At 46.7% G+C, this 26,435-nt stretch overlaps 1 protein-coding gene across 1 annotated transcript in view; it reads right to left on the bottom strand.

Moving 5' to 3' along the window:
* Positions 1-25,811, bottom strand: part of ADAM19 (ADAM metallopeptidase domain 19) — a 91,159-nt gene extending 65,348 nt beyond the window's left edge. The window contains exons 1-3 of the mRNA XM_062188765.1: positions 25,631-25,811; positions 21,032-21,117; positions 15,488-15,558 (exon numbers count right to left, since the gene is read on the bottom strand). Coding sequence (XP_062044749.1) covers positions 15,488-15,558; positions 21,032-21,117; positions 25,631-25,730 — 257 coding nt within the window. The 5' untranslated portion in view covers positions 25,731-25,811. The remainder of the gene's footprint in view (positions 1-15,487; positions 15,559-21,031; positions 21,118-25,630) is intronic.
* Positions 25,812-26,435: the final 624 nt, after the last annotated feature.

Below are 26,435 nucleotides of genomic sequence, written 5' to 3'. Positions count from 1 at the left end.
GGGGAGAGGGAGGCCATGGGGCCACACTGGAGCTATGGAAGAAACTGCAACAGAGCCATAGCACGGAAGTTATAAAAGGCCCATTTCTCCTTCTACTGGCCAAGGAGAGTCTGGCCCAGCTCCACCCACTCAATGACATCCTTGTTTTCAACAAAAGCCAGCTTGAGAATCTCCAGGGGCCCCAGTGAAGCCTCAGCTGCTGGAAAGGACAGAGGTCTCAATAGTTCCTGGGAGATCGGATGCTTAGAATTTTAGATAAGGGAGGAAGACAGAGATAGCCAGGGAATAGGCAGATACTGCTCCTTCCAGGACTTTTAGGGGTAGGGAAAGAACTCAGGGCACTGCTTCTTACAGGGCTTTTTATCAGTGGATCTCTACCACAAGCCTGCAAAATTGGTCACTGGGATTATTACATTCACCTAATGAGAAAACCAGATCCATGCAAAGAAGTGGCTTGCCCAAGGTCACACTGCAAGCCAAGGGCAAGTCCAGGAACTGGCACCACTATCCTGCTACTTACTGAAGCTCAGGATGGTCTTGAGCCCATCTTTTCCCACAGCCCATATTTGACCTATTTTCCAGTATCCACAATCCCATCTTATAAACATCTCTGGAATTCTTTTTCTGTCCATATCATCTATATCTTAGCTAAATCATTGTTCCTAAATGCATTTTGGAAGCTGTCACTATCTAGCTCCTGAATTTATTTCTCATCTGCTTCTTATGCCCTGGAGATAAAAGCCCAAACCCTTTAAGGAGTCTCTGAAACCCTCCAAGGACTCAGTTCCTGCCTCTGCTCTCAGTTCTAACCATAGAACGTTTCTTTTTCAAATGTCACTGTTGCCTTTGAGCTGTTGTTCCTGCTACTTATGCTGCTGAGCACCCCCATCCCCCCTCTGTGTGGGCCAATTCTACCACACCCTCCACCATCACCACAAGCCTTCGTTTCTTCACTTCCTCCTAGAAGCTTTCTTGGTCCCCAGTCCAGGGGAAGTTCCCCCTCCCCAGGCTCTCTGCTTCTTCCTTTTTAGCCCCAAGCACATGGTTCTGTATTTGGTTAATTATCTATCTCTCTTGCACTAAGCTCCAAGCTTGACAACTGTGGCTGTGTTTTCCTTACCATTTCTTCTCCCAGGAATACTCAGCACCTATTCCAGTACCTGCCTCATGGTTGTCACTCAATGGCATTTGTTGAATGAAGGAAATATGGATGTTAGGAATTCTCAACAAGCAGTCCCCAGCTCAAGCAGTCCCCATACACTGGAGCCAGGGAAAAGTCAGGGATTCCCTGACCCAATACCCACCCACAGTAGAATTTGAGCAGGACCTGCAACTTGCACCATGGTACCCACGCGCCTAATCCTTTAGTGTGCAAGGGGTCAGCAGAAGGTCTACATATGTCACTGAATTTTAAATAGACAAAGAGTAAAAGTTCACGTTCTTAAAACCAAAATACCTGGTGAAATGTAAATGCTGTCTTTCGTTCAGGTTCAGAGTTCAGGACAGAGTCAGTCTACAAGGCCACAGCGTCAGCCTCCTCCTCTCAAATATTTTCCCTAGGGACAATCATGCTCAATTGCCCAAGCACAGAGGTTGGGCAGAAGGAAACGTCCTCCAATTTCCAGGGAGCATATAGGAAGAGCACTTACTCACATCCTTGGAGCTGGGAGAAAAGACAGGGCTGGAAGCTGGGACTCGCAGGAATCTCCCTAACCCATAAGTCTGTCTCTACATTCATCCACATCCACTCACCAGGCCCTGCTCTGCAGCAGACTCCTCCATGTAGCAAAGGTGTAAGGAACCCATCTTCATGCAAAACATTTTAAAATTTATTTTCATTTCATTTGAAAGGCAGAGAGACAGAAAGAGGGATCTTCCATCCACTGGTTTACTCCCTGAAATCCCCAATAGTCCAAGCTGAGCCAAGTGGAAGGCACGAGCCCAGAGCCCCATCTGGCCTCCCAAATGGATGGCATGGACACCAATGCTTGAGTCATCATCTGTGGCCTCCCAGAGTGTGCATTACAGGAAGCTGGGATTGGGAAGGAAGCCAGTATTTGAACCAGGCACTATGATATGGGCATCCCAAGCAGTGTCTTACCTGGTACAACAAGTGCCAGCCCCTGAAGAAGCCAGTCCCTTGCAATCCATGATCTCCTCCCACCTGGTACACCTCTGTCCACTCTGCTCAGCCCAAATTTCGCGTCACAGAAAGAGGCACAAGGAAAGCTGCTTTTCATCCAAGGTGTAGAAAGTATGGCTTAGCTTTAAACGACTTCAAGCACCTTTTCTAAAAATAGCCCACCTGGGGCCAGCATTGTGGTGCACTGTGAGTGACACCAGCATCCCAAATCAGAGTGCCGGTCCCAGTTGCTCCACTTCTGATACAGCTTCTTGCTGGTGTGCTTGGGAAGGCAACAGAAGATGGTGCAATTATTTGGTCTGCTGCCAACCATGTGGGAGACCACGATGGAGTTCCTGGCTTCTAGCTTCAGCCTGGATTTTGGCTTCAACCTGACTCAGACATGATTGTTGAAGCCATTTATGGAACAAACCAACAGATGGAATATTCTCTCTCTCTCTTCTTCCCCTTCCCTACCCCCTTGCTCTGCCTTTCAAATAAATTAATTAATCTTTAACAAAACAAGAAAAGAAATAGCCTATCTACTTCCTTGACCCCATGGTTTAGCCTGAGACAAGAGAGAACTCAATTCAAAGTCAAAAATGGGACAGGAAAAAGTTGAGCCTTACACTTCTCAGATACTCAGATAGCCCAGTAGGGGACGGAAGAGCAACCCCATCCCCAGCCTCAACCCCCTCACTCTTCTGTGTTCACATGACTTGGCTACTTAGGAATACTGAATTCCCAACAGATTATTAGCCCTACAGCTTTGAGTTCTGAATCAAGGGATCCAGACCAAATATTTATATATTAATCTCTCAGTCTGAATTCCTTTCCCATTCTCCCACTCATCTTTTCCCTTCTCTCATCTCTTAAAGCAGAGCTCCAAAAAATCTTCAGGGAAGCTTCCCCCATTGTCCAGTCATAAATTCCCTCTTTCTTTTGACTTCTTAGCACTTTACTCTCAACTAAACCTCGTAAACATGTACGCTGCTGTGGATTATGTTGTCTGTATGTCATCTTCTCTCCCACAGAACACAAACTGCTTAACAATAAGGATGTCTGTGTTTTCATCCCCACTTCCTACAGCACCTGGCATAAGATTGTACACAGAGATGTGCAATCAATACTCTCTGAAATCAAACTCACAGAAAGGAAAAAAGTTAGCTCAGGCTTAAAAGGCATGAGATCTACAAGCTGATGAACAGGTTAATAAATGAGTATATCCATACAGTGGAAGAATACAGAGCAGTAAAAAGAAATACTCATTCATACTGAAACACAGATAAACCTCAAAAACATCACCCTAAGTCAAAGAAGCCAGCCACAAAATTCCACATATTGTATAATTCCACTTTCATAAAACATCCAGAGTAGGCAGATCTACAAACACTAGTCTGGTGGCTGCAGAACAATGATGGAGGGCAGGAGAGAATGGGGAACCACGAGTTACATCAGTTTCTAGGGCTTCCTTAACAAAGTGTTACAAACTAGCGGCTTAAAAAACAAATTTATTGGGGCTGGCATTGTGGCACAGCATGTAAAGCTGCTGACTGCAATTCTAGAATCCTATATGGGCACCCAAAATGGGTGCCAGTTCGAGTCCTGGCTGCTCCATTTCTGATCCAGCTCTCTGTTAATGTGCCTGGGAAACTAACTAAAGATGGTCCAAGTGATTGGGTCCCTGCGCTTCAGCCTGGCCCAGCCCTAGTAGTTGCAGCATTTTGGGGAGTGAATCAGAGGATGGAAGATCTCTCTCCCCATATCTCTCTTCAAACCCTGCCTTTTAAATAAATAAGTCTTTTCTTAAAAAACAAAGGGAAAAAACCAAGTTTACCAGCATACAATTCTGGAGGCTAAAATTCCAACCTCGAGAGGTCAGCAGGGTCAGGCTGCCTCTGAAAGGGCAGGGGACGCATCTATTCCAGTACTTTCTCTTAGCTTCTGAGTTCCTTGGCTGAGGGCAGCATAACTCTGAAGACATACGTGCGCACAAAGGTCTCCTTTCTATAGAGACACAAGTAAGACAGGACTAGGGGCCCACCGCGATCTAGTGTGACATATTCATACACTTACAACAATTCAAGTCCCAAATAAGAGCTAGTATCTGGGACTTCAACACATGCATTTGGGTAGACACAATGAAAATCTCTATAAGATACTGTCTTTGGGACAGTATCTATGGAGTGAGAGGTATAAACTGTCAAAACTGAAAACACTCTAAACATACACGCCATCTGGCCTTACTCTATTTCCAGGTATTAATCTCACAGAAATGCTTACAAATGTGCTTACAGATTACATACAAGCCTATTACTGTAGCAGTATTTGCCATAACAAGAAGTCAGAAACCTAACTTCCATTGTTAGGGAAATTTAATAAATTCTAGTCTATTATTAGTGGCATCCTATGTCATCATTAAAAAAAGAGAGACAGGTCCAAAAATGTGCTAACATAGAAAGTCATTGAAGACAAATAATGGAAAATTATAGAAGAATATATAAAGTACAACCTTTATTTTAAAACTCTGTTGCTTATTTAATTTTTTTCTAGAGTTTAATTGTGAAAAATACCAAACCTTCTACAAAGTTCTTGTGTAATTTTTAAATGTTTTTGGTAATGCCCATGCTACATTTCCAAAAGTGGAAGGAAAATATGTTATAAAACCAAGGATATAACATAACCCCATTTGGGTAAATACATGTAGGGTTAAAAAAAAAAAACTATGTTCAAAAAATATGAAGTTCATGGTAAATACTGCCTCACTGGATGCTAGCTATTGTTATCTTAAGGTAAACAGCTTGATAATAAAGGGACTCTCAAACTCAAGAACAACCCTGACTTCTCCCAAGTTCACAGCTTCCCTTTGCTCTGACAAGGGTCCATCTGAGGCCAAGGGGCAGTTGACAGCTTCCTCCCATTCATTTTACCCTGTGCTCTTGCTGAAGGGCAGCCAGGAGAAATAAGCTTGAGACAAAAGAAAACCGTGGACATCCTTCCTGGCTGCAGAGGCAGCCCTGGCTGCAGGTCCCTGGAAGGAGATAGAGCCGGAACTCGCGAATAAATCCCGACCTCCTTAGGGGATAGTTCAGGGCTTTGCCAAGGGGAGGGGCCAGATGCCCATTCTGTGGGCACAGAGAAGAGGTACAGGTGAGCTGGTTGAGAGCACTATGAAGCTACATACCCGAGATACAGTGAGATCAAATTGGGTATGGCTGGGGAGCAGAAGCGAACTTCCTCCCAGGAGCAATGGGTCCTAAGGTCAACTTTTCTTAATTACATTTGGAAACCAATTCAGGGGAATTCCCTCTTACATCATTATTAAATGTTTTTCTGAACCCTGAAAAATACAAATAACAGTGGCTACTTATTGTGCCCCAGGTGCTGTGTAAGTCCTTCAGAGCATTATTTACTCTATTCACAGAATGCCCTATGAGGTGGCCACTGTGATCACCAACAAGTGGATGAGTAAACTGAGAATCCCAAAGACTAAGTGACCTGGCAAAGCTTATAAGCTGCAGTGAGTGTAAGGAGCCAGGATCTGAATCCATACCTACCTGGATTACACCATCACATTACACTGACACGCAAATTCTAACCTGCGTGTAGGGAAGGAAGACGGAAAGGAAAGAGGCACAGTAGAACAAGGGAGAAGAAATGACGATAGTAACTGGAGAAAAGTCAGGCCTGGCAGCTAAGAGGCCACATCATTCCCTAATTAAGAGTCTGGACTCTGGAGCCAAATGGATCCAGTTTCACATCCCAGTGCTGCCCTCCCACCCAGGAGATCTTGAGCAATTCACACCACTCTCCTCCTCGGAGTCCCCAGCTGCCAAGCAAGGTTAACACACCTGCTACACTTACCAGGTAAAGTCTGTAGTACAGTACCTTCTTTTTTTATTTTTTACTTTTATTTTTTGACAGGCAGAGTGGACAGTGAGAGAGAGACAGAGAGAAATGTCTTCCTTTACCATTGGTTCACCCTCCAAAGGCCGCTGCGGCCGGCGTGCCGCGCTGATCCGAAGCCAGGAGCCAGGTGCTTGTCCTGGTCTCCATGCGGGTGCAGGGCCCAAGGACTTGGGCCATCCTCCACTGCACTCCCGGGCCACAGCAGAGAGCTGGCCTGGAAGAGGGGCAACTGGGACAGAATCCGGTGCCCTGACCAGGACTAGAACCTGGTGTGCCAGCGTCACAAGGCAGAAGATTAGCCTGTTAAGCCGCTGCGCCAGCCTGTAGTACAGTACCTTCTATACAGGATCGCCTACACTGCAGCTAGCAACCATTAATGTTCTCATCATTATTAATACCTGATCACTATTCCTAGCTATCTTAGGCTGGACTTCCCTAAGGGCAGACTAGGCATGGGAACATGACCCTGAATTTAGCAAATGTTGGTAAGCAATAAGCACACCAATTATTTCCCAATATGTTTTTCTCTTTGTCACTTTCACATAGGAAGAAAGCTTTGGAGGCCACATGTGATGCCTTGCATCATCACCTAGACACCTCGGAGAGCACTGGTTCCCGACTTTGTATACATCAAAGTTAGCACGACTTGAAAACTTGCTTACCATGCACTAGACGTTCCACTAAGCCTGTGATAACACAGGACATCTCTAAACCTCACAAACCCTATGTGTTTTGTTTCCTGGGGCTATTGTGTAATAAATTACCACAAATGTGGTAACTTCAAACACTTTTTAAAGTAGTTTTCTCACAGCTCTAGAGGCCAAAAGAATAAAGTCAGAATTACTGGGTCAAAATCACGGTGTCAGCAGGTCTGCACACACTCTGGGAGAACCCTGCTGCCTCTTCCAGCTCCTGGATGCTGCCTGAATTCCTTGTCTTCTAGCTGCATATCTCCAATCTCTTGCTTAGTGGTCACATCAGCTTCTCCTCTGTCTTCTCTATCCTTCCTCTCGTATATTTTGAGTACATTTTGGACACACCCAGATCTCAAAATCTTTTCTTTTCCACATATAAAGCAACACTGTCAGGTGTTCGAGGGACTGGAACGTGTATATCTTTTAGGGGGAGGGGGCACATTTTTTACCCCCACCTTCCATACCCTACAATGAAGGTATCTGTGTCTCTATTTTCCATGCAGGTGGTATGACAGAGTAAGAGACAGACAGACCCGAGTTGAACTCCGACTCTGACACTGAGTCAATTAATCATGCTTGCTTTTTCCCATTTATAAAAATGCAGATATAATAATATATTTTTCAAAGGGCTGCCAGGAAGCTTAAGTAAGACATTTTGGGAAACACCTCTGCACAGGAACCAGCTCTCAGATAAATGCTCATGATTCAGTATTTCTATGAATGCAGATGAGGAAATCAAACTCAGAAGGCAAGTAACTTGCCAAGAGGCACCTAACCAAAGTGTCAGGGCCTGGAATTGAACTGACTCTCCAGGGCACCAGCATCTGAGTCTGTTCTACATGTTTATGGCTGATGTGTTGATGGCCTTCAGAACGAATGTGTCTAGGTTATTTCCACTTTGGAAGTCCCTAGATACTTATTTTTGTGCAACTGAATAGCTATATCCCTTCAGATCCTTCCTAGTCACTGAGACTGAGCTTAATTAAGCAATGAATTTAAGAAAGTGCTATCGGGTTTCCAATGATTCAGAAATAAGGGTGTCTTGGTTCATTCAGCCTACTATAACAAAACATCACAAACTGGAGGGTTTACAAGCAACAGAAATTTTCTCACAGTTCCAAAGGCTAAAAAGTCCAATATCAAGTGGCCAACAGATTTGGCGTCTGGTAAGGGCCCCCTTTTCTGGTTCAAAGATGTTACCTTCTAGCTATGTCTTCACATGACAGGAGAGATTGGCTGCCTCTCTGAGGTCTGTATTACCAGGACACTAATCTTATCCATGAGGGCCCCACTTCCTAATATCATGACCTTGAGAGCTAAGATTTCAACAAAAGAGCTTGGGGGAGACATACATGTTCAGCCCATTGTGAATGGAGGCCTTGTTTATACAAATATCACATTACAGGGATGCTGCATTAGGTTAATCCTCCACCTGCAGTGCCAGCATCCCATATGGGAGCCGGTTCTAGTCTCGGCTGCTCCTCTTCCAATCTAGCTCTCTGGAAAAACAACAGAAGATGACCCAAGCACATGGGCCCCTGCACCTGCATGGGAGACCTTGAAGAAGCTCCTGGCTTCAGATTGGCCCAGCCCTAGCTGTTGCTGCCATTTGGGGAGTGAACCAGTGGACAGAAGACCTTTGTCTCTGCCTCTCATTGTCTGTAACTTTACCACTCAAATAAATAAATAAAAACTTAAAAAAAAAAAAAAAACCACATCAGATGGGCTGACAACCCTACCCTTCCCCTCTGCAACTCCAAGGGTTCTGGACAATGTGGAAACTGTAAATTAAACCAATCTCAGTTTACAAGGCTGCAATTAGAAACTGCATCTCTTGGAATGCCATTGTGACACACTAGTAAAGCCACTATCTGCAATGCTAGCACCCCTTAGGGCACCAGCTTGTGTCCCAGCTGCTCCACTTTCACTTGCAATCCAGTTCTCTGCTAATGGCCTGGGAAAAGCAGCAGAAGATGGCCCAAGTGCTTGGGCCCCTGCCACCTACGAAGCAGACCTGGCTCCTGGCTTTGGTTTGGCCCAGTCCTGGCTACTGCAGCCATCTGGAGAGTGAGCCAGAAGATGGAAGATCTTTCTCTCTCCTGTGTCTCTCCCTCTCTCTCTGTAACTCTGACTTTCAACTAAATAAATAAATCTTTAAAAAGGAAGGAAAGAAGGAAGGGAGGAAGGGAAGGTGGAAGAGTGGAAGGGAGAGAGGGAAGGAGAGACAACATACAGAAGGAAGAAGGAAAAAAGAAAGGAATGAAGAGAGAGAGGAAGGAAGGAAGGAAGGAAGGAAGGAAGGAAGGAAGGAAGGAAGGAAGGAAGGAAGGAAGGAAGGAAGGAAGGAAGGATTTGCATCTCGAGGTTTCTCTGGAACAAGTTGCCAGCCTAGCACTTGGAATTTAAACTTGTTCATGTATTCACTGCCTTCAGGGTCAACGCAACAGGGTTAATTCCATTCCTGAGACTTGCAAAAAAATGTTTGAAGAAAATTTCAAACACCCACAGGCAGCTCTCATCAAAATCTGGTGTCCCCACCCATGCATCCAACGGTTTCCTCGGCCCCAATCTCCCTGGGTTATACAATCTCAGCTGCAGGGAACGGGGAGCCCAGCTGCATGCAGAGTTTGGAAAAACATTGTGAATACTTCGGATCTGCCAAATACTTGGTTAAAGAATGATATCCTTTAATTTCGTAAGCCATGTGTATTTTAAGTGAAATGTAATCCATATGTCTGTTGATTCATTTAAATGCAACTCAGTGAAGCATGGTTTACCAAGAGGTTTGGGATACAGCCTAAGCCTCTCTAAGCTTCTCTTTGATCCAGGAAATTGAATTTTGCCAATAACAAATGAAGCTCCTGAGGAGCCAGGGTCAAAGAGAGCTGTCCTTTATCCCAGGTAAGACGTTAAAGTCTACCCTTGACCCAAGAGGAAGGTGGGAGGGTAACAGCAGGGAGTGAGTGGTATTCAGGGTTTGGCTCCAAATCAGCTCTGTATTTGTACCAGGGCTCCTTGGAAGAACAGTGCAGAGCCCTAAGAGGTGATCACGAATCCATCCTATTACAAAAATAACTCCTTTCTTGCCTGCTAATTCTCCCCATCTCCATTCTTCCTGCATTATCCAATACAAATACCTTTGAGGGGGGAAAGGAGGAAATTAGAAGGCTAGATCACTCTATTAGTTTTGAAAGACTTAATTTTCTAGGTCATGGTTTGATTTCCAGGACAACAAAGCAATCTCCTTCCCCATAGTATCTCTGAAGAAATGACAAGAAGTTAGAGATATGAGTAGAGTTTAAAGTCAAAAGAAAGGGTGGGTATTAAAATCAGTAAATGTCCCAATTCTCCCTTGACAATTACCATTTCCAGGAGATCCAAAAGTAAATAGCCCATGCACAAAAGGAAAAAACCCATTCTTAACAGCTAGACTCTATCTGCCTAGACGCTGTCTGTACTCACATACAGTGAAGGGGTGACACCAAAGGACATGTCTGCCTTTCTTAAGACAAAAACATATCGTCATTTGGACTCAAGGAAGGACAGCATATAAAGACATGAGAGTCACAGAGGATGTGCTAAAGAGAGCAGCAGAGAGAAGTACATAGCCACAGATCTTTTGGGAAAAGGAAACACTTGTTAAGCAGCTCATTTGCTCTTGAAGGTGATGCTGTGATACCATGACTCTGCCCAGGGGAGTGTAGGCCAGTGAGCCTCCGGGAAACCAGTTGAACAGCTCAGTACACTCTCCTCTTGGGAAAAAGGGAAGAAAGGAGAGATTCATCTCCCCAGATGCCTACAACGAAGGAAAATTCCATTTGCCTTCAGCAAATATGGTTCCTGCATTGATGATGCAGTCTTCAGAAATGGGTGGGAATTACATGGGGAAAAAACATTACGAATATATGTCTCAAAATGATGGGTGTAGAAAAAGCAGCCTATAATTTCTGCCCTGTAATTTCCCTTCTTGTGTTTTCTGTTGCCTGAACTGGTAAGTCCTGAGCCAGAGGTTCAACTTCAAGGTCCCATGGTTCCGGGCACCACTTCCCTTTTCTTTGCTGCCCACTGTTTTTGAGGATATCTCCACAACTGGAGCAAACTCCCTGAGCCAGAGGCCTCTTTTCCATTTTTCTACACATTCAGTGTCCTTTGTTTCTTTTTCTAAAGATGTATTTATTTATTTTAGAGGCAGAGAGAGAGAGAGAGAGATTGAGATTGTCCATCTGCTGGTTCATTCCCCTAATGACCACAACAGCTGGAGCTAGGCCGATCTGAAGCCAGGAGCCAGGAGCTTTTTCCGGGTCTCCTATGTGGGTGCAGCAGCCCAAGCACTTGGGCCATCTTTCAGTGCTTTCTCAGGGGCATCAGAAGGACACTGGATCAGAAGAGGAACAACAGGAACTTGAACCAGCGTCCAGATGCGATGCTGGCATTACAGGCAGAGACTTTACCTGCTACGCCACAGCGCTGGCCCCCTCAGTGTCCTTTAAGTAATGGTACAGGAAGAGCTCAGAAAGCCCAAGTGGGGGGTCGGCCAGCGCCGCGGCTCACTAGGCTAATCCTCCGCCTTGCGGCGCCGGCACACCAGGTTCTAGTCCCGGTCAGGGCGCCAGATTCTATCCCGGTTGCCCCTCTTCCAGGCCAGCTCTCTGCTGTGGCCTGGGAAGGCAGTGGAGGATGGCCCAAGTGCTTGGGCCCTGCACCCCATGGGAGACCAGGAGAAGCACCTGGCTCCTGGCTTCAGATCAGCGCAGTGCGCCAGCCGCGGCGGCCACTGGAGGCTGAACCAACGGCAAAGGAAGATCTTTCTCTCTGTCTCTCTCTCTCACTGTCCACTCTGCCTGTCACAAAAAAAAAAAGAAAGCCCAAGTGGGATAAAATCCTCATCTGACAGATGAGAGAGTTGAGGCTCAGAGGGTCAACTGGCTTATTGCCTCTCTGAACTCAGCGTTATATCCACTGTACCAAACTGCCTCCATCATACATGTTTCTCCTAGCAGCAGGTATGCTCACGCCAATATTTGTAAACTATGTACATGTGTGAGGATCAATACCAAACAATGTAATATTGTTTGTACTTCATTAGAGCAGAGTACTATCTTTGTGACATCCAGCTGAGTTTAAAAATGCAAATTATTGAACAACATTTCTGGCATAATCTCATTTCTGTTCTCACTTCCCCAGCAGAAAGATCTGTGTATGTATGCATGTGTACGTGCGCGCGCTCCTATGTGGTTTTATCTATCAGCAACCAAGTGTGTACTATTGCCTACAGGCATAGAGAGGACCCAGGGCTGGCCCGCCAAAGGGTTAACAGAGTTTCTTCTTGTGGGTGGGAAAATTTTACTCTTTGTATTTATTTGGCATGGCTACTATTTTATAAATGAGCATTCATGGCCTTTGCCATTTAAAAGTGATAAATAAGAAATAATCAAAGCAACCACAGAATGAACGTAGACTACAAGTCAAGCACTGCGCTGGGCCCTGCACAGGGACCACCATGCTCCATCCTCTTACCCAAGGGGAGCAACCTGAGGCTTAAACAGGAAACACAGCTGGCAGGGTGACAGAGCCAAGATCTGAGCACAGAACTGCCTGGCCTGAAAGCCGTGCTCAGATTGTCCCTAAGAGATCATTCTTTTTCTCTTGGACTCAATAGAGGAAAGTGAGTGTGTCTCTCACAGCGATGTCATCTGTTTATCCTAAATTGATTCGAAAGGGAGAAAACGCTGCCAGCTGCCGCCATTGAACTAAGACCCCTGGGTGTGTCTGCTGCCTGCAGCAAAGCTCCCTTTGCTATATCCCCCTCTCTGCCCCCAACCCCCATCCTCCATCCTCACCATTCTTGGCAATGAGCTCTCCATGTGTGAATTCCATTAAAGGCTTGCTCACTGCTATTTCGGGCCATGCATTAGCACTTGGGCTTTGATTTGATGGGTGAAGGCCAGACACCTCAGGATGATGAAAATGAAATTTAAAACGGCCTCTCCCTCCCCTCACAGTCCCGGAAGTCTTGGCCCACATCTCCTGGGATGCCTGAGAATTCAACATATGGGGGAATGTGCACGGGGGACTGGGAGGCAGGCGGTGGGCTATGTAGGGAAATCTTCATAATCGATTAGTGCCTCTGACCTCAGCAGTCCCCTCTCCTTGAAGCTGTTATCTCCTGGCTGTCAACCTGGCTCACTCCCTCCCCTCCTTCAGGACTCCACTCAGAATCAATCCCACAAGGCTATTCCCGATGGCCATTCATAAGCAACAGCTCCCTCCCCACCGCCTGCTCTCCCCACATCCCAGGGTTCCCATTGTTGCCTGCATAGCACTCACCACCTGACATGCGAGACCCTCCATGGCCGCAGTGCTAGTTCCCCAACTAGAGCATCAACTTGGTAATGGCAGCACTGCTGATGTACAGCTTTGCCCCAGTCACTACACCGGTGTCTGGAACATTACAGAAGCAAAGGCAAGAAAAGAATTGATGAATTGGCTGATGAGGTTAAGAACCAGAGCCTGTGGAATCACCTAGCACAGGGCTTCGTTTCCCCTTCAATGTCGTGGGATAATAGCAACTTTAACACGGGCATTTGAAAAATCAGAAAAGCATCCCCTCCTCCCATGCCAAAGCTGTTTTGAATTCATGGACTCGCAGGGACCATGAATGAGAAGGTTTCAGGAAATAAACACACTAGCAAGTCGTGTGCAGTTGGAGTTCCGCTCGCTAACACATGTTCAAAAACAAAAAGCCCAATTTGGATGAAAATAGCAGGAAGCTATCCCCCGGGACACCTGATGAGGTCATATTGCTTGGCTCTGCTGCTTCTATTCTGTCAAATCTCCTGCCTTCAGCCAGCTCCAGGAGACCAGGAACCACATCCAGCTCCACGCCACTCACGGTGAAGCACAGCTGCTCTCAGAGCCGCAGACAATAGGGCAGCATTCTGAACCTTAGTGCACTCGATAAAAACCACAGCTGCTGTTGACCACTCACTGCCTGTGCTGTGCAAGCGCTTCATGCACATCAGTGCTCACAACCACTCTGAGGCTGGCGCCACTGTCCCCACTTTCTGAATGACGACACGGAAGTTCCAAAAGGATCAGCAATGTGACCCAGGCCACCTTCTGTGACTCTAGACACAAGTCAAGAACGAAAACAATCCTAGTCTCGTCTCCCTCATTTACTTACTGAGTGACCTTGACAACTGCCTATCCCCTCTCTAAGGCAAATCTTGCACAAGACTAATACTTCTGTTCAGTGTTTTCTAAGGCATCTTCCTGCTCTTACTTTCTATGACAAAGGTTTCAAAAAGAGGGGGGAAGCATGGCAACTTGAACCCTGTATGTCTAGTCCAGCTTTTAAGGTTTGCCAGCGCCACCAATACCCTTAGGAAGCTTAAGGGTGGTACACTCCACAGGGGGCAGAGCAGGACAGATTCCTCTCAGGTAATAGGGGACATTCTGACTAGGGCTACAAGGGCAGGGATCATGAGAACCAAACCAGGCCCCTGGGAGACTGTCAAGAACAGCCCCAAAGGAAGACAATCAGAGGAGAAAGCGCAAGAAAGCTGAGCTCACACCATCAGAGGACACAGCCAGACAAGGGATGGCTGGTTTTACTCTCCAGTGGTAGGAGTAGCAAAAAAATGATTGCCATCCTATACACCATATACTACAGGCCAAGGGAAGATGTGGATGACACTCCACTGCCATACAAGCTGACTTAGCCGAGTTTACCCACACAGCACATTGCTCACCCTTTTCTGCAAGTGTCTGAAGAGCCCAAATTAGGAATAAATTATATTCTCCCTTTCCACCCAAGCTTAGCAGCCATTCTCATCCTTCTGGGTATGGGAAGGTCTTTCTCTATCCCTTTCTTGGCAAGGATGTATTTGATTACTCATAGGCTTCCAGGGGGTTCTGCAGGCTGCCAAGAGGAGGTGGGCAGCTCTCCAAGCCATGCATCCCTCTCTGCAATGTCTTGGTGGCAGAGCAGCAGACGAAAGCAGGACTGTGGGTGGGAACTTATAAAGGACTTCTGAGTCCCTTGGACAAGTAAAGAGAGCTCTTCAGTGAGCAGGCAGATTGAGAATGGCCAAAGATAATAAAGCCATTGAGAATGGCTTTATTAAAGCCACGTGCTACAACTAATCACCTCTTTGATAACATGAATCGTTGAGCTATATCTGGCTGCAAATCGATGAGGAAGCATTTCTGGGCCAAGCTGCCACCCAAGATGAATGGAGTTAGCAAGATGGAGGCACTGGGCACAACAAAGCCAGCAGACTGCTGGTCATGCCATTGTTGGGAAAATCTTGGACTGAGCTGGCTCAGAACAGATGGGACAATGGGAGTCTGAGGTGCCAAATCCCAGCACTTTGCCTTGCCTCTCTCCTCTCTGCTATTTTCCTCTAATCTCCTTCACTTCCTGCCATGTGATGGATTGGGGCTAGTAAGGCAGCTGCTGGAGGCTTCTAGTCCATCCCCCCCTTAATCACATACACATACCTCTGTGTGCCTGCAGTGAATTGTAAGAGGCCCAGCAAACACAGGCTTAGGAAATTCAAGCAAGATGTTAAGCAGTTCAGTAATCTCACAGCAAGTCAAGAAACCGTGGAAAAACTGTCTTTGCAAGATGCTCCCCACGAGAACCAAGGGTGGAGAGTTTGGGGTCACTCCACAGTTCCTTCCTAAACAATGACATCTGCATCCGGTGTTAACACGGAAGTTAATTGTTTCAGTTAAGACAAAGAAGGGGTCTACTTACTCATTCTTCTCCAGGTCCATGATCAGTTCTTGCCCCTCGGCCATTACCCTGAGCTCAGCTTTAAGTGGATGCTAAAAGCAACAACAAAAGAATGTCAGTTCCTAAAAGCAGAGACCAAGGCTCCTAGCGATGACCACAGGATTTAGCACAGTGCTCAGACAGGACTCCTGGGAAGCATATGAGAAAACACCAATTGTATTTCAAGAGTAAATTTCCTGTGGAGTCAGATCTGGATTCAAGTGCTGCCTCTGACACTTGCAGCTGTGTGAACTTGGCCTTGCTACTGAGCCTCCCTACATCTGTTTCCTCATTTGTAATACGTAGAGAATGACAGTCAACCTTATGGGAATCTTGTAAGGATTAAATGAGATCATAAATGTAAATAATTGATCACAGTGCCTGGCACACAGGAAGCCTTGGTACCAAAGGGTCCTCTTCATAGTAGGTTCTTATTTTATTTTTGACCCTCACTGTGGAAAGCCCCAATCACCTCAGGGAAGATAACTAAGAGTACCGCAGTTTAATTAAGGTTTCATAGATTCAAAAGTAGATAGACAGGCCGGCAGCGTGGCTTAACAGGCTAATCCTCCACCTTACGGCATCAGCACACAGGGTTCTAGTCCCAGTTGGGGCGCCAGATTCTATCCCAGTTGCCCCTCTTCCAGGCCAGCTCTCTGCTGTGGCCCGGGAGTGCAGTGGAGGATGGCCCAAGTCCCTGGGCCCTGCACCCGCATGGGAGACCGGGAGAAGCGCCTGGCGCCTGGCTTCGGATCAGCACAATGTGCCGGCCACAGCGGCCTTTGGAGGGTGAACCAACGACAAAAAGGAAGACGTTTCTCTCTGTCTCTCTCTCACTATCCACTCTGCCTGTCCAAAAAAAAAAAAAAAAGTGGATAAACAAGAGATCTTCAAAAACATCATGGAAAATACATATTAAGAAAAAATGCTGTATAGATTTCAATTTTTTTGGCACCAAAATAAATTTATCATTAAATGTCATTTTTCCATAAACCTTCTGCAGTATGTTCATATTTTATACAAAAACACTTGGCTGGCTAAAGGTGCCAAAAGGATACAAAGGATATATAATTTAAGATAAACAAATGGCCAGTAAGCATGAAAACATATTCAATATCACTGGGAAGTCACTACCACCCCAATAATAAACACACTTGAAAAATCAGACATCTTAAAAATTAACAAGGATAACTTAAAATCATAAATCATTACACAGTGGAGCACACCTAAAATAAGGACTCACACTCTACAACCAAGATTTCAAACTGATACCAACTCTGAAAAATAATTTAAAACAATATGGACCACATGTTTAGGCTTTTGACCAAGTAATGTAAGACTGTATGAAGGAAACAAACCAGTGCACAGGCAAAAATTTGTACATTTGTACACAAGGACACTTGTTAGTTAGAATAATGAATATGAAATATAACCCACATATTCAAAAATAGGAGAATGACTGAATAAACATATGGTAACACCAGCCAATCATGAAAAAGCAATGACTTTAATGTATTTTTTTAATTATTGAGAAAGTATACACAACAAACACGAGGCAAAAAACTCAGACTCTAACACTGTATATTGTATTAAGCATATTTTTGTAAGGGCAAAACAGAAGAGCAATTAGCCTAAAGGTTACCATAGTTATTGCAAGCACTGGGATCATGGGTTAATTTTCTTTTTGGATCTTTCTATGGTTTTTTTTTTTTTTTTTGACAGGCAGAGTGGACAGTGAGAGAGAGAGAGAGAGAGAGAGAGAGAGACAGAGACAGAGAGAAAAGTCTTCCTTTTGCCGTTGGTTCACCCTCCAATGGCCACGGCGGCCGGCGCGCTGCAGCCAGCGCACCGCGCTTGATCCCAAGGCAGGAGCCAGGTGCTTCTCCTGGTCTCCCATGGGGTGCAGGGCCCAAGCACTTGGGCCATCCTCCACTGCCTTCCCAGGCCACAGCAGAGAGCTGGCCTGGAAGAGGGGCAACCGGGACAGAATCCGGCGCCCCAACCAGGACTAGAACCCGGTGTGCCGGCGCCGCAAGGCGGAGGATTAGCCTGTTGAGCCACGGCGCCGGCGGATCTTTCTATGTTTTAATAACTGCTTTTATAATTTAAGAACTTTTAATCTCCTTTACCTTATTATTGTAGGAAATTTCAAAGAAATAAAAAAGTAACTCATAAAAAAACCTCCATGCTTCAATAATTCAACTTAGATCTGTTGAACTTCTTCAAAGGAATAAATTATTTATTTAAAACAGAATAGCTACATATTTAAAACTGGATAACTGGATAGATTTCTTGGAGTGTTCTAAATACGAGCACTCTCTCTAGGGACCCAGAATCAGAAATTCTTGAAGTCTCTGCAATACACAAAAGGCCTTGCTAGAGTGGAACTTCTACCCCTTTGAGGTTGACCTCAGAGCTGACTTTCAATGTCTAAGTAAATAGGTCACCTGTTTTGCCACCTCTGGCTGTTGGCCTGCCTCTTTTAAGTATGTTCCCCTTATTTGCTACAAACTCCAGACCCCATCAGGGTCTGGGTATCCGTGAGATGTCTGGATCAACTAGGGCTCTTTTGAGGTCTGAACATTCCAGTGAAGGCCAATTGAGTAACCCCATCCATTGTCTCGCTGATCCTATTACTTCCTCTTAAGAAGGGACAACTATGGACTGGCATTGTGATGCAGTGCATGAAGCTGCCACCTGCAACACCAACATCCCATATGGGTGCTTGTTTGAGTCCCAGCTGCTGCACTTCCAATCCTTCTCCCTGCTAATGCACCTGGGAAAGCCGTGGAGGACGGCCCAAATCCTGAGTTCCTGCACCCAAGTGGGAGACCCAGAAGAAGCTCTTGGCTCCTGACTTCAGTCTGGCCCAGCCCTGGCCATTGTGGCCATTTGGGGAGTGAATCTACGGATGAAAGACCTTTCTCTCTGCCTCTCATTCTCTCTTTCTATATTCTGCCTTTCAAATAAATAAAAGGAAAAAAAAAAGGGACAAGTCAAACCCAGGGGCAAAGGAAGATGGGGAAGATGTTTGCCCATTTAACTTTCACTTACGAGATTTGCTCTCTGTTTCTGATATTCTGAATCAGCTCTGCTAGCACCTACTCTGGTCCCTGATCCTTTGTCACTTTTCTCTGCAGTGTTCTGAAGCAAGCTTCCTGCCCAATCACATGAGCACTAGGGACACAGTCCCAAGTGGTATCTGAGAAACAGCACACAGCAACAGAGCTGTAGCAACTCCCTCATCCAAGAGATGGCTGACCATGTGACAATACACACAAAAAAGCAGCATTGACACAAATCTAGGCACTGTCACCCTCTCGCAAAGAGACACAAGCTGCAACATGAGTACTAATATTTTTATGTGGGTAGTCTAAAACTATTTCTGTTTTGGAAGGTACTCCGACACTGATATTTAAAATATGATGTTCCCTGTCTTCAGGGCCATTTCAAGCCAAACAATGAAACTACACTTTGCCAGCGCCGCGGCTCACTAGGCTAATCCTCCGCCTTGCGGCGCTGGCACACCGGGTTCTAGTCCCAGTTGGGGCACCGGATTCTGTCCCAGTTGCCCCTCTTCCAGGCCAGCTCTCTGCTGTGGCCAGGGAGTGCAGTGGAGGATGGCCCAGGTGCTTGGGCCCTGCACCCCATGGGAGACCAGGATAAGCACCTGGCTCCTGCCATCGGATCAGCGCGGTGCGCGCCGGCCACAGCGGCCATTGGAGGGTGAACCAACGGCAAAGGAAGACCTTTCTCTCTGTCTCTCTCTCTCTCACTGTCCACTCTGCCTGTCAAAAAAAAAAAAAAAAAAGAAAGAAACTGCACTTTAAGGATCTGTGAGGCTTTCCTGTCCAGCTCTCTTGATCAGTTTCTCTTACAGCTCCACTCCACTAGGAAGGACCAACACCATTCCTCTCAGGAAGTACATGGCGCTTACACACCATGTACATTTCCCTAGGAAAGGGTTAAAATTCCTTTTTCTTTAGGAAAAGATTAAATAAATCCTCAGCTCCATAGGGTCCCCCTTAAAATCTGGTACAATGTTTAGTACATAGTGAGTGTGCAATTAATGTTAGCATGAATGAATTACATAAATGTGAGTAAGAGGCCTGACTTAGACCCAGCTGCTACTGCTGCTGCTACTCTCCCCCCCCCCCATCTCTCCCTCACTCCCTCTCTCCCTCACTCCTTGTCTCTTATACTCATTCATGTACTCATCCAACAGATATTTACAGTGCCAGGCACTATGCTGACTATTGCTATAGAATATTATGACCCATGTTCTGGGCAGACAATGGGTGGGAACAAAGACAGGATCTGGCCCTCCACTTTGTTTCTTAGGCCCTTCCTCAGGATGCCCAGCATCAAACATCTGGAGAGAAGAACAAAGAGGTCTCTATAAAAAGTATCAGATCCATTTCTTGGGTAATAATGAATAGGTTGCAATATCCAAGATCTTAATTTATAAAATAATCTGTCTAGGATGCCATCCATTAATTTTTCTAGACTTTTCCTGAAGCTATATTCAGTCTCATCCACTTTTTGATGAGATGAGTTCTATGAATATATCACCTTTAAGTCAAAATGCATCTTTCTTTTATCTGTCCTGAAGTTTTCACTGTTTGAGTAAGCTCCTTGAGTGAATCCAACTTAGAGCACAGTTGGCTGTGGTGAGATTACGCTGGTCATTAACTTCAGTGGTTCCAAGCATTCCCTCCATTCATTTCTGAACTCAAAGCCACCATGTCTTTCCTGACACAACCCTCTCTTACTGTAACCTTGCTCTGATTTGTCCAGTGAATCACAGACCATTTTAATCCAAAGGCATCTCAGAAACCAAGCCTTGCACTCCAATTCCATGTTCCATATAAGTCCAATTTTATAAATGAAGAAACTCAAATTCTCTAGGAAGTAGAAGGTAACATCACTGGTTACTAGCACACAATAATCACATTTTCCTTCCTAGCTCTTTCTGTCTCACTGGAGCTATGAAATCACCTCTTCAAGAGCAGAATAGGGTTTTCTGTCTCATTTCCAAATGCCTTGATAAAGCCTGTGCATGTTACTGGTGTTCTGGCCCAAGAACTTATTGAATTTTAAAGTACATTCCTTAGGACTAAATGCCTACTCTGCCTACTAGTCTAAGAATTTTAGGTTATCCTTTTTCTCTCATGGAGATTATCCCATTGATAAAACGAAGCACTTATAATGCAGACAAAAAATAATAATACCAATATTTAATGAATTCCAATCAACACTAAGTGTTTCTGGTGACAGCATCACATTTGCACTTAGCTTGTGTCAGCATTAATGTGGATTTTCATTTCCTCAACTAATAGCATTTGGAAGTATTCTAGAAGTTTGTCATACAATGAAGGAAAGTCCCAAAACCAACACAGAAAGAATACAATGAGTCAGAAACAGATTGTGACAACAGGACTTCCAAAAAAGTTGAATAGATGACCCCAAACTTCACAGATCCGTTGCCAACTTCTGTTTCTGAAAACAAGAACTTTTGAGTCTTACCTTTTCTCTCATGAACCTTTCCGAAGTCTTCCACTGAGGTATTATGAGTTCATGCTGTAGCTGGGGGCTGCTGTCCCCACCTCCTCCTGCCAATACAAGATGCACAGCCGTTGGAATCCCAGATCTTGAAACCCTAGCTAAGCCACAAAGGCACTCTCAGAATAGCCACTGCACAGAAAGACCCGTCCTGGCCTTGTATTCATCTGTTTCCCATTGCTATAATAAAATACTCAAAACTGGGACCTCATCAAAGAAGCGAAGCTTATTTAGCTCAGAGTCTTGGAGGCTAAAAGTCCAAAAAGTGGTGCTGTTTCTAGTGAGGGTTCCCCCTTAGCTGTGTCACATTATGGCCTCATGGTGGGTATGCCAGAGGGGGAGAACACATGGTGAGACAGGAAGCCAGAGAGCAGTGAGGGGCCCATCTTGCTGTTGTATAGCCCTCCCTGGAGAGCCACAGTCCCCCAAGAACTGTGTTAAGTGACCTTGGTGACCTAAACACCTCTCACTAAATCCCACCTCTTGAAGGGTCTACAGCAATACAATGGGGAACAAACCATGAACACAAGTACCCCTGGGGGACACTCTCATACCAAACCCAAACCATAAGGGGGTCATCAGCCTGCTTAATTTCAGGCTCTTGCACTTAAGATGAGGAAGACCCTCTTCTAGGTGTTGGCCAACAAGGTCCCTGTACTCCAAAGTTCACCTTCTGGAGTTGGGAGACAAAAAGTTCCCAGGAAGAGCAACAGACACCCTGTAGGAGGTGCCTGCTCTAGACAGGATGCCAGCAAAGATGAAATCTGAGACCTGAGGGACCAAAAGAAAGTAGCCACAAAACAACCCCCAGGTAGAGGACTGGCTTGTGAAAAGGTCCTGCTTAAAACGGGTGGGATTAGACTGCCCAAGGAAAATGCAGAAGGTAGAAGTAGACAGTCAAGTAAATGAGAGAGTGTTGAAGAGGTGTGCTCAGCAAGACAGCCACGAGTCTGACAATGCAGAGGCCATGGAAAGTGTCTGGATTTTATTATGAATAGACTTGGAAGGCATTGGATGTTTTAGACACAGAGCAACATGATCTGTATCAGGTTTAAAAAGGATCACTCTGCTGCCTGGGTGGAGAATGGGGTAAGAGTGGGGGAGGGGTGGAGTGCGGTCCGAGGCAGGAAGGAGGCTGGAGACTGGAAGCAGTCCTGGTGAAAGATGGTGGTGGATCAGACTAGAATGATGTCAGTGCAGAGGAATGAAGTGGTGGGATGCTGGATATATTCTGGGGGTCCAAACCAGGGGCAGGGGGAGGGGTTGTTCTGGTTGGGCTTTCGTTTTCTCATCTGTAAAATGAAAAGAATGATTCCCACCTGCTCCTCTCACAGCATTACTGGGGTAAGTTAAGGTGAAATTGTTTCCTTTTTTAGGAAGATTTATTTATTTATTTATTTATTTGAAAGGCATAACAACAGAGAGAGAAGGAGAAAGAGAGGGAGGGGGAGAGAGAGAGAAAGAGAGAGCAAGAGAGATCAGATCGGTCCCATTTGCTGATTCACTCCCCAAATAGCTGCAACCGCCAGGGCTGGGCCAAGCTGAAGCCAGGAGCCTGGAACTCCATTTGGATCTCCCAGTGGGTGCAGGGGCCCAAGCACTGCTGCTTTCTCAGACACATTAGCAGGGAGGTGGAAGTGGAACAGCCAGGACTCCAACCAGCGCCTCCCTGGGCTGCCAGCATCAGAGGCAGCGGCTTAACCCACTATGCCACAGTGCCAGCCTTGAAATTGTTACTTAAACTGCAAAGTATCGTCACATTCAGTTATCTTCCTACTGGTATCTTTGCATCCTCCAACTCATTCTCACCACTCAGTTCCCCTTCACTCTCACGACAACCTTGGGGAAGCAGATAATAGGATTCCCATTCTGTAAAACAGGGAATTGAAATTAGAGCAGAGACCTGTTCCAGGCAGTGCAGATCTCAAACACTGGTTGCAGCTCATGTTTTACAAATGGGAAATCCCCAATACCTAGGCAAATTAGTCTCTCCAAGAAGAGGTCAAGTTCACAGAGACCCAGAGGATGTGGGTGAGGACTCCAAAATCGATTCTTTCTAAACCAGACACTTTAATTACACAGAAGGTAATGATACAAAAGATGTCTGTACTTGTTCTGTCAGAGTGCTGGGATTACAAATGATTATTAACTTTCTTTTCAGGTTACTGATACAATGTACTTGACCTCAAACTATATTCCCAGAAATAATCTCATTCCACTAATAGTTTCAGCAGCAATGCATTCATTTATTTACCTAACATTTTCCAAGCTTTACCTATGTGCCACATACTATGTTAGCTGCTTAATATTCATGGAGGAACAAGGCAAGCCCGGTACCTGCCCTGGTAGCTCTGATAAACTTTTTTTTTTCTTTTTTAAAGGAACTATATGATATTTAGAGGAATATTGAAAGTAACTAAATGATGTTAATGGTAACAAAAGAATTTTTGAAAGCAAAAAAATAAAAGCAGTCTGAAGTCTCAACAATAGGAGAAGAACATGGTATAGCCTAAGAAAAAGTGTTTAAAACTTGAAAATAAGTGACCTTTTCAAGGCCACACGGGAGCATTGTTTCACAGACTCACTTATGGATTACTGAATTATCTAGAGGAATTTACTTTTGGCTTTTTATGTGTAAGTGATCAAAGCCCTATACTCTGTGAAGTTAAATGGTAACTAGGACTGAGATGCAAATAATCCCAATACAGTAGAAACATACACCCAAATTATCGTTGTTTTGCCCCAGGAGGGCCCCATGGCTTGTGCATCTGCCCAGCCACATGATCGCAACCTTCTCAACCCTGTTCTTCCAAGGCCCCTTTGAGCCAGTTCTTTCATCCTGTTCAACATCTCATTAATGAAGTGAATTAATGTTCACCTTTGTATGAAAGTCGGGTTTCTAGCTTTTTGAAAATTACACATCTTCGATCCTTTGATGGAATTTATAGAGTCATTAAGCTCATGTTTTTGGAGAATTTCATGATTTGGGAAATGCTCATAAAACCCAAGACACAAAACTGTATGTGTGCTATGTTTCCAACTGGATCGAGATATATATGATTCATATATTATATAGATGTATGTGTGTGTATATGTATATGTATATATGAACACACAAAGACTGGAGATAAAAAACCGTGGATCTGGGGACTGAGGATCATTGTTCCGTTTCTACTTCCCATTACTTCCAGAGACTCTGCCTTACTAAGTGGTTTTGGAGAACCCAGAATTTGGAGAAGGCTCCTGTGCTCAGAGCAGTCACTCGCTTCCTTCACTTTTCTTTCTGCTTTTCCTCCTGCACTAAGGCTGACTTAGTGGCTCCCTCTCCCTCAAGGAGTCCCAGGCCACGGGGAAAACGGGGACGTCCTTGGACTCACTGTGAATGCCCTTGCCTCAGTTTCCCTTTCACAACAAAAACTCAAAAGGCGGTTGTGACCACGCTCTGGCGCGAGGCTGATCTCTGGACCCCACCCCTGGAAACAGCACAGTCCGGTGAGCACAGCCCACTCACCCCTGGAGACTGGGGACCCGGCCCGCCCAGCTCAACATGCTGGCCTCGCTTTATTTGAAAATCCCGACTGTCGGTCCCCAAAGTCGCGGTCTGGAGTCAGTGCAGCGCGTCCGCGGCCGCGGGGCCAGGGCTAAGCTTCTCGGGTCATAATGACAGACCCGGGGACACCGCTCCCTACACCCCCCCACACACCACCACCCGCCCCCCCCGGGACCGTTCCTTCCGCGAAATCGGCGAGGATCCCGCAGGGTTGGCGCCTTGGAGGGGTTGGTGTCTGGGAAATCAGTGGTGAGAAACATCACCAAGCCTCCAAGCTGCAAGCCTGAAGTCCAAACCCTTAGCTTCGCAGAGGGAGAAGCTGAGGCGCAAGGAGAGCCCTGGTTTCCAGCAACGGAGACCTCACTTTGTGGCGAAGCTATGGGAAAGTCCTTCCGAGGGCTTCAGTTTCCCTATCTGTGCAATGAGTGTGTCAGATCTGCTCCTAACAACAGTCCCTGCCAGCTTAGGGGCGTGCAAAGCCTGCAACACCCAGCGAGCCACCCCACCGAGGCTACCACTGTCTCCTAGGGACATTTTCGCGTGCGCCTGGCACAGCGTACGGTCCCAGGAAGCCCCTGGCCTGGGATGCTGTGTGCTGGAGAGTGTAGCGGGTGGCGAAAACGGGTGCGAGACAGGGATGAGAAACTGGGGAGAGACCAAAGGGGAGGAGGCAGAGGCGGAGCGGAGGGACCGTGAAAAAAATGAGGAGAGCCCGGGAGAGCAGCGGAAAGAGAAGCCAAAATCAAGAAAACAGAGGAAGGAGGCGAAGAGGGGAAGACAAGCCTGGGAGCGGCGGCTGTTTTCCGCCTGCTCTGGTTCGGCGACCTCCACCACCTCCCGGGGAGCACAACGTGCGGAACAAAGCAGGGGCCGCTAGGTTAGGGGGCTGCAGGGCGCAGGCCCCGCGACTTGCACGAACTGCGATCCCGGCACTCGACCCCCTCTGGGCGACTCCCGATGTGTCCCGCCACCCAGCTCACCCGCCTCCATCCCTCCCAAACCCCGCCACTTACTTCCCGTCCATCCCGGCTCCCGCGCCGCCCGCGGCTGGGGCAGCAGCAGAGCGAAGAACGCCAGCAGGCAGAGCCGGGCGGCGCCCGCGCCCCCTGGCATGGTGGCTGCAGCCCCTCGCGCTCGGCGCTCACACGCCCTCAGCCATGCTGCCCCAGGCCCGGCGGCGGCGGCGGCGAGTCTGGAACCCACCGCTGTGCCAGCGCCTCCCTGCCGCGCTCCTAGCCCCCGGCCGAGAAGCTCCGCCCCCAGCCCCCACTGGGCTCTGCCGGGGGGGTTGGAGGAGGGGAGGCGCCCGCCCGGAGGGGGCTGGAGGGCCGGGCTTGGGAGGAGCCGGCGAAACCCCGGGGATCGGGGCTGATTCAGGTGATGGGAACCGCGGAGAAGGAGCCGTCCGAGCCTAAGGAGAAGAGATTCGCCGTGGACACGCCCTGGGGAGGGTCGGGGGCCTGTGGCCCTGTCTGCCCGGCGGCCAGTTTACAGTGTCCCGCACCTAGCAAATCGCCGAGTGACGCTCAGCGGTGACTTAACCCAGCGCCATCCCCCAGAGGCCGCCACTCTGGGAGGCAGGCTCTGAAAGAGTTAACAGGCCCACCAAGCACAAAGAACTAAGTGCTAAATGGAGCTGTTTTCTAGCAGGACACAAACCGAGGAGCCCTAGCTTCTGACGGGGAGGAGGGGTGGTAAAGGCCGGGAATCCCAGGGGAGAAGACATCGGAGCTGGGGAGGAGCACGGGAACCGGGAACCTCGGGACGGAGGAAATGGCCCAGACAAACGTGGGTTCTATGGGAGAGGATTCTGAATTG

The sequence above is a fragment of the Lepus europaeus genome, chromosome 4, assembly GCF_033115175.1.
Source record: "Lepus europaeus isolate LE1 chromosome 4, mLepTim1.pri, whole genome shotgun sequence".
In the NCBI taxonomy this organism is placed as follows: domain Eukaryota; kingdom Metazoa; phylum Chordata; class Mammalia; order Lagomorpha; family Leporidae; genus Lepus; species Lepus europaeus.
This window is presented reverse-complemented; position numbering and strand designations above follow the sequence as displayed.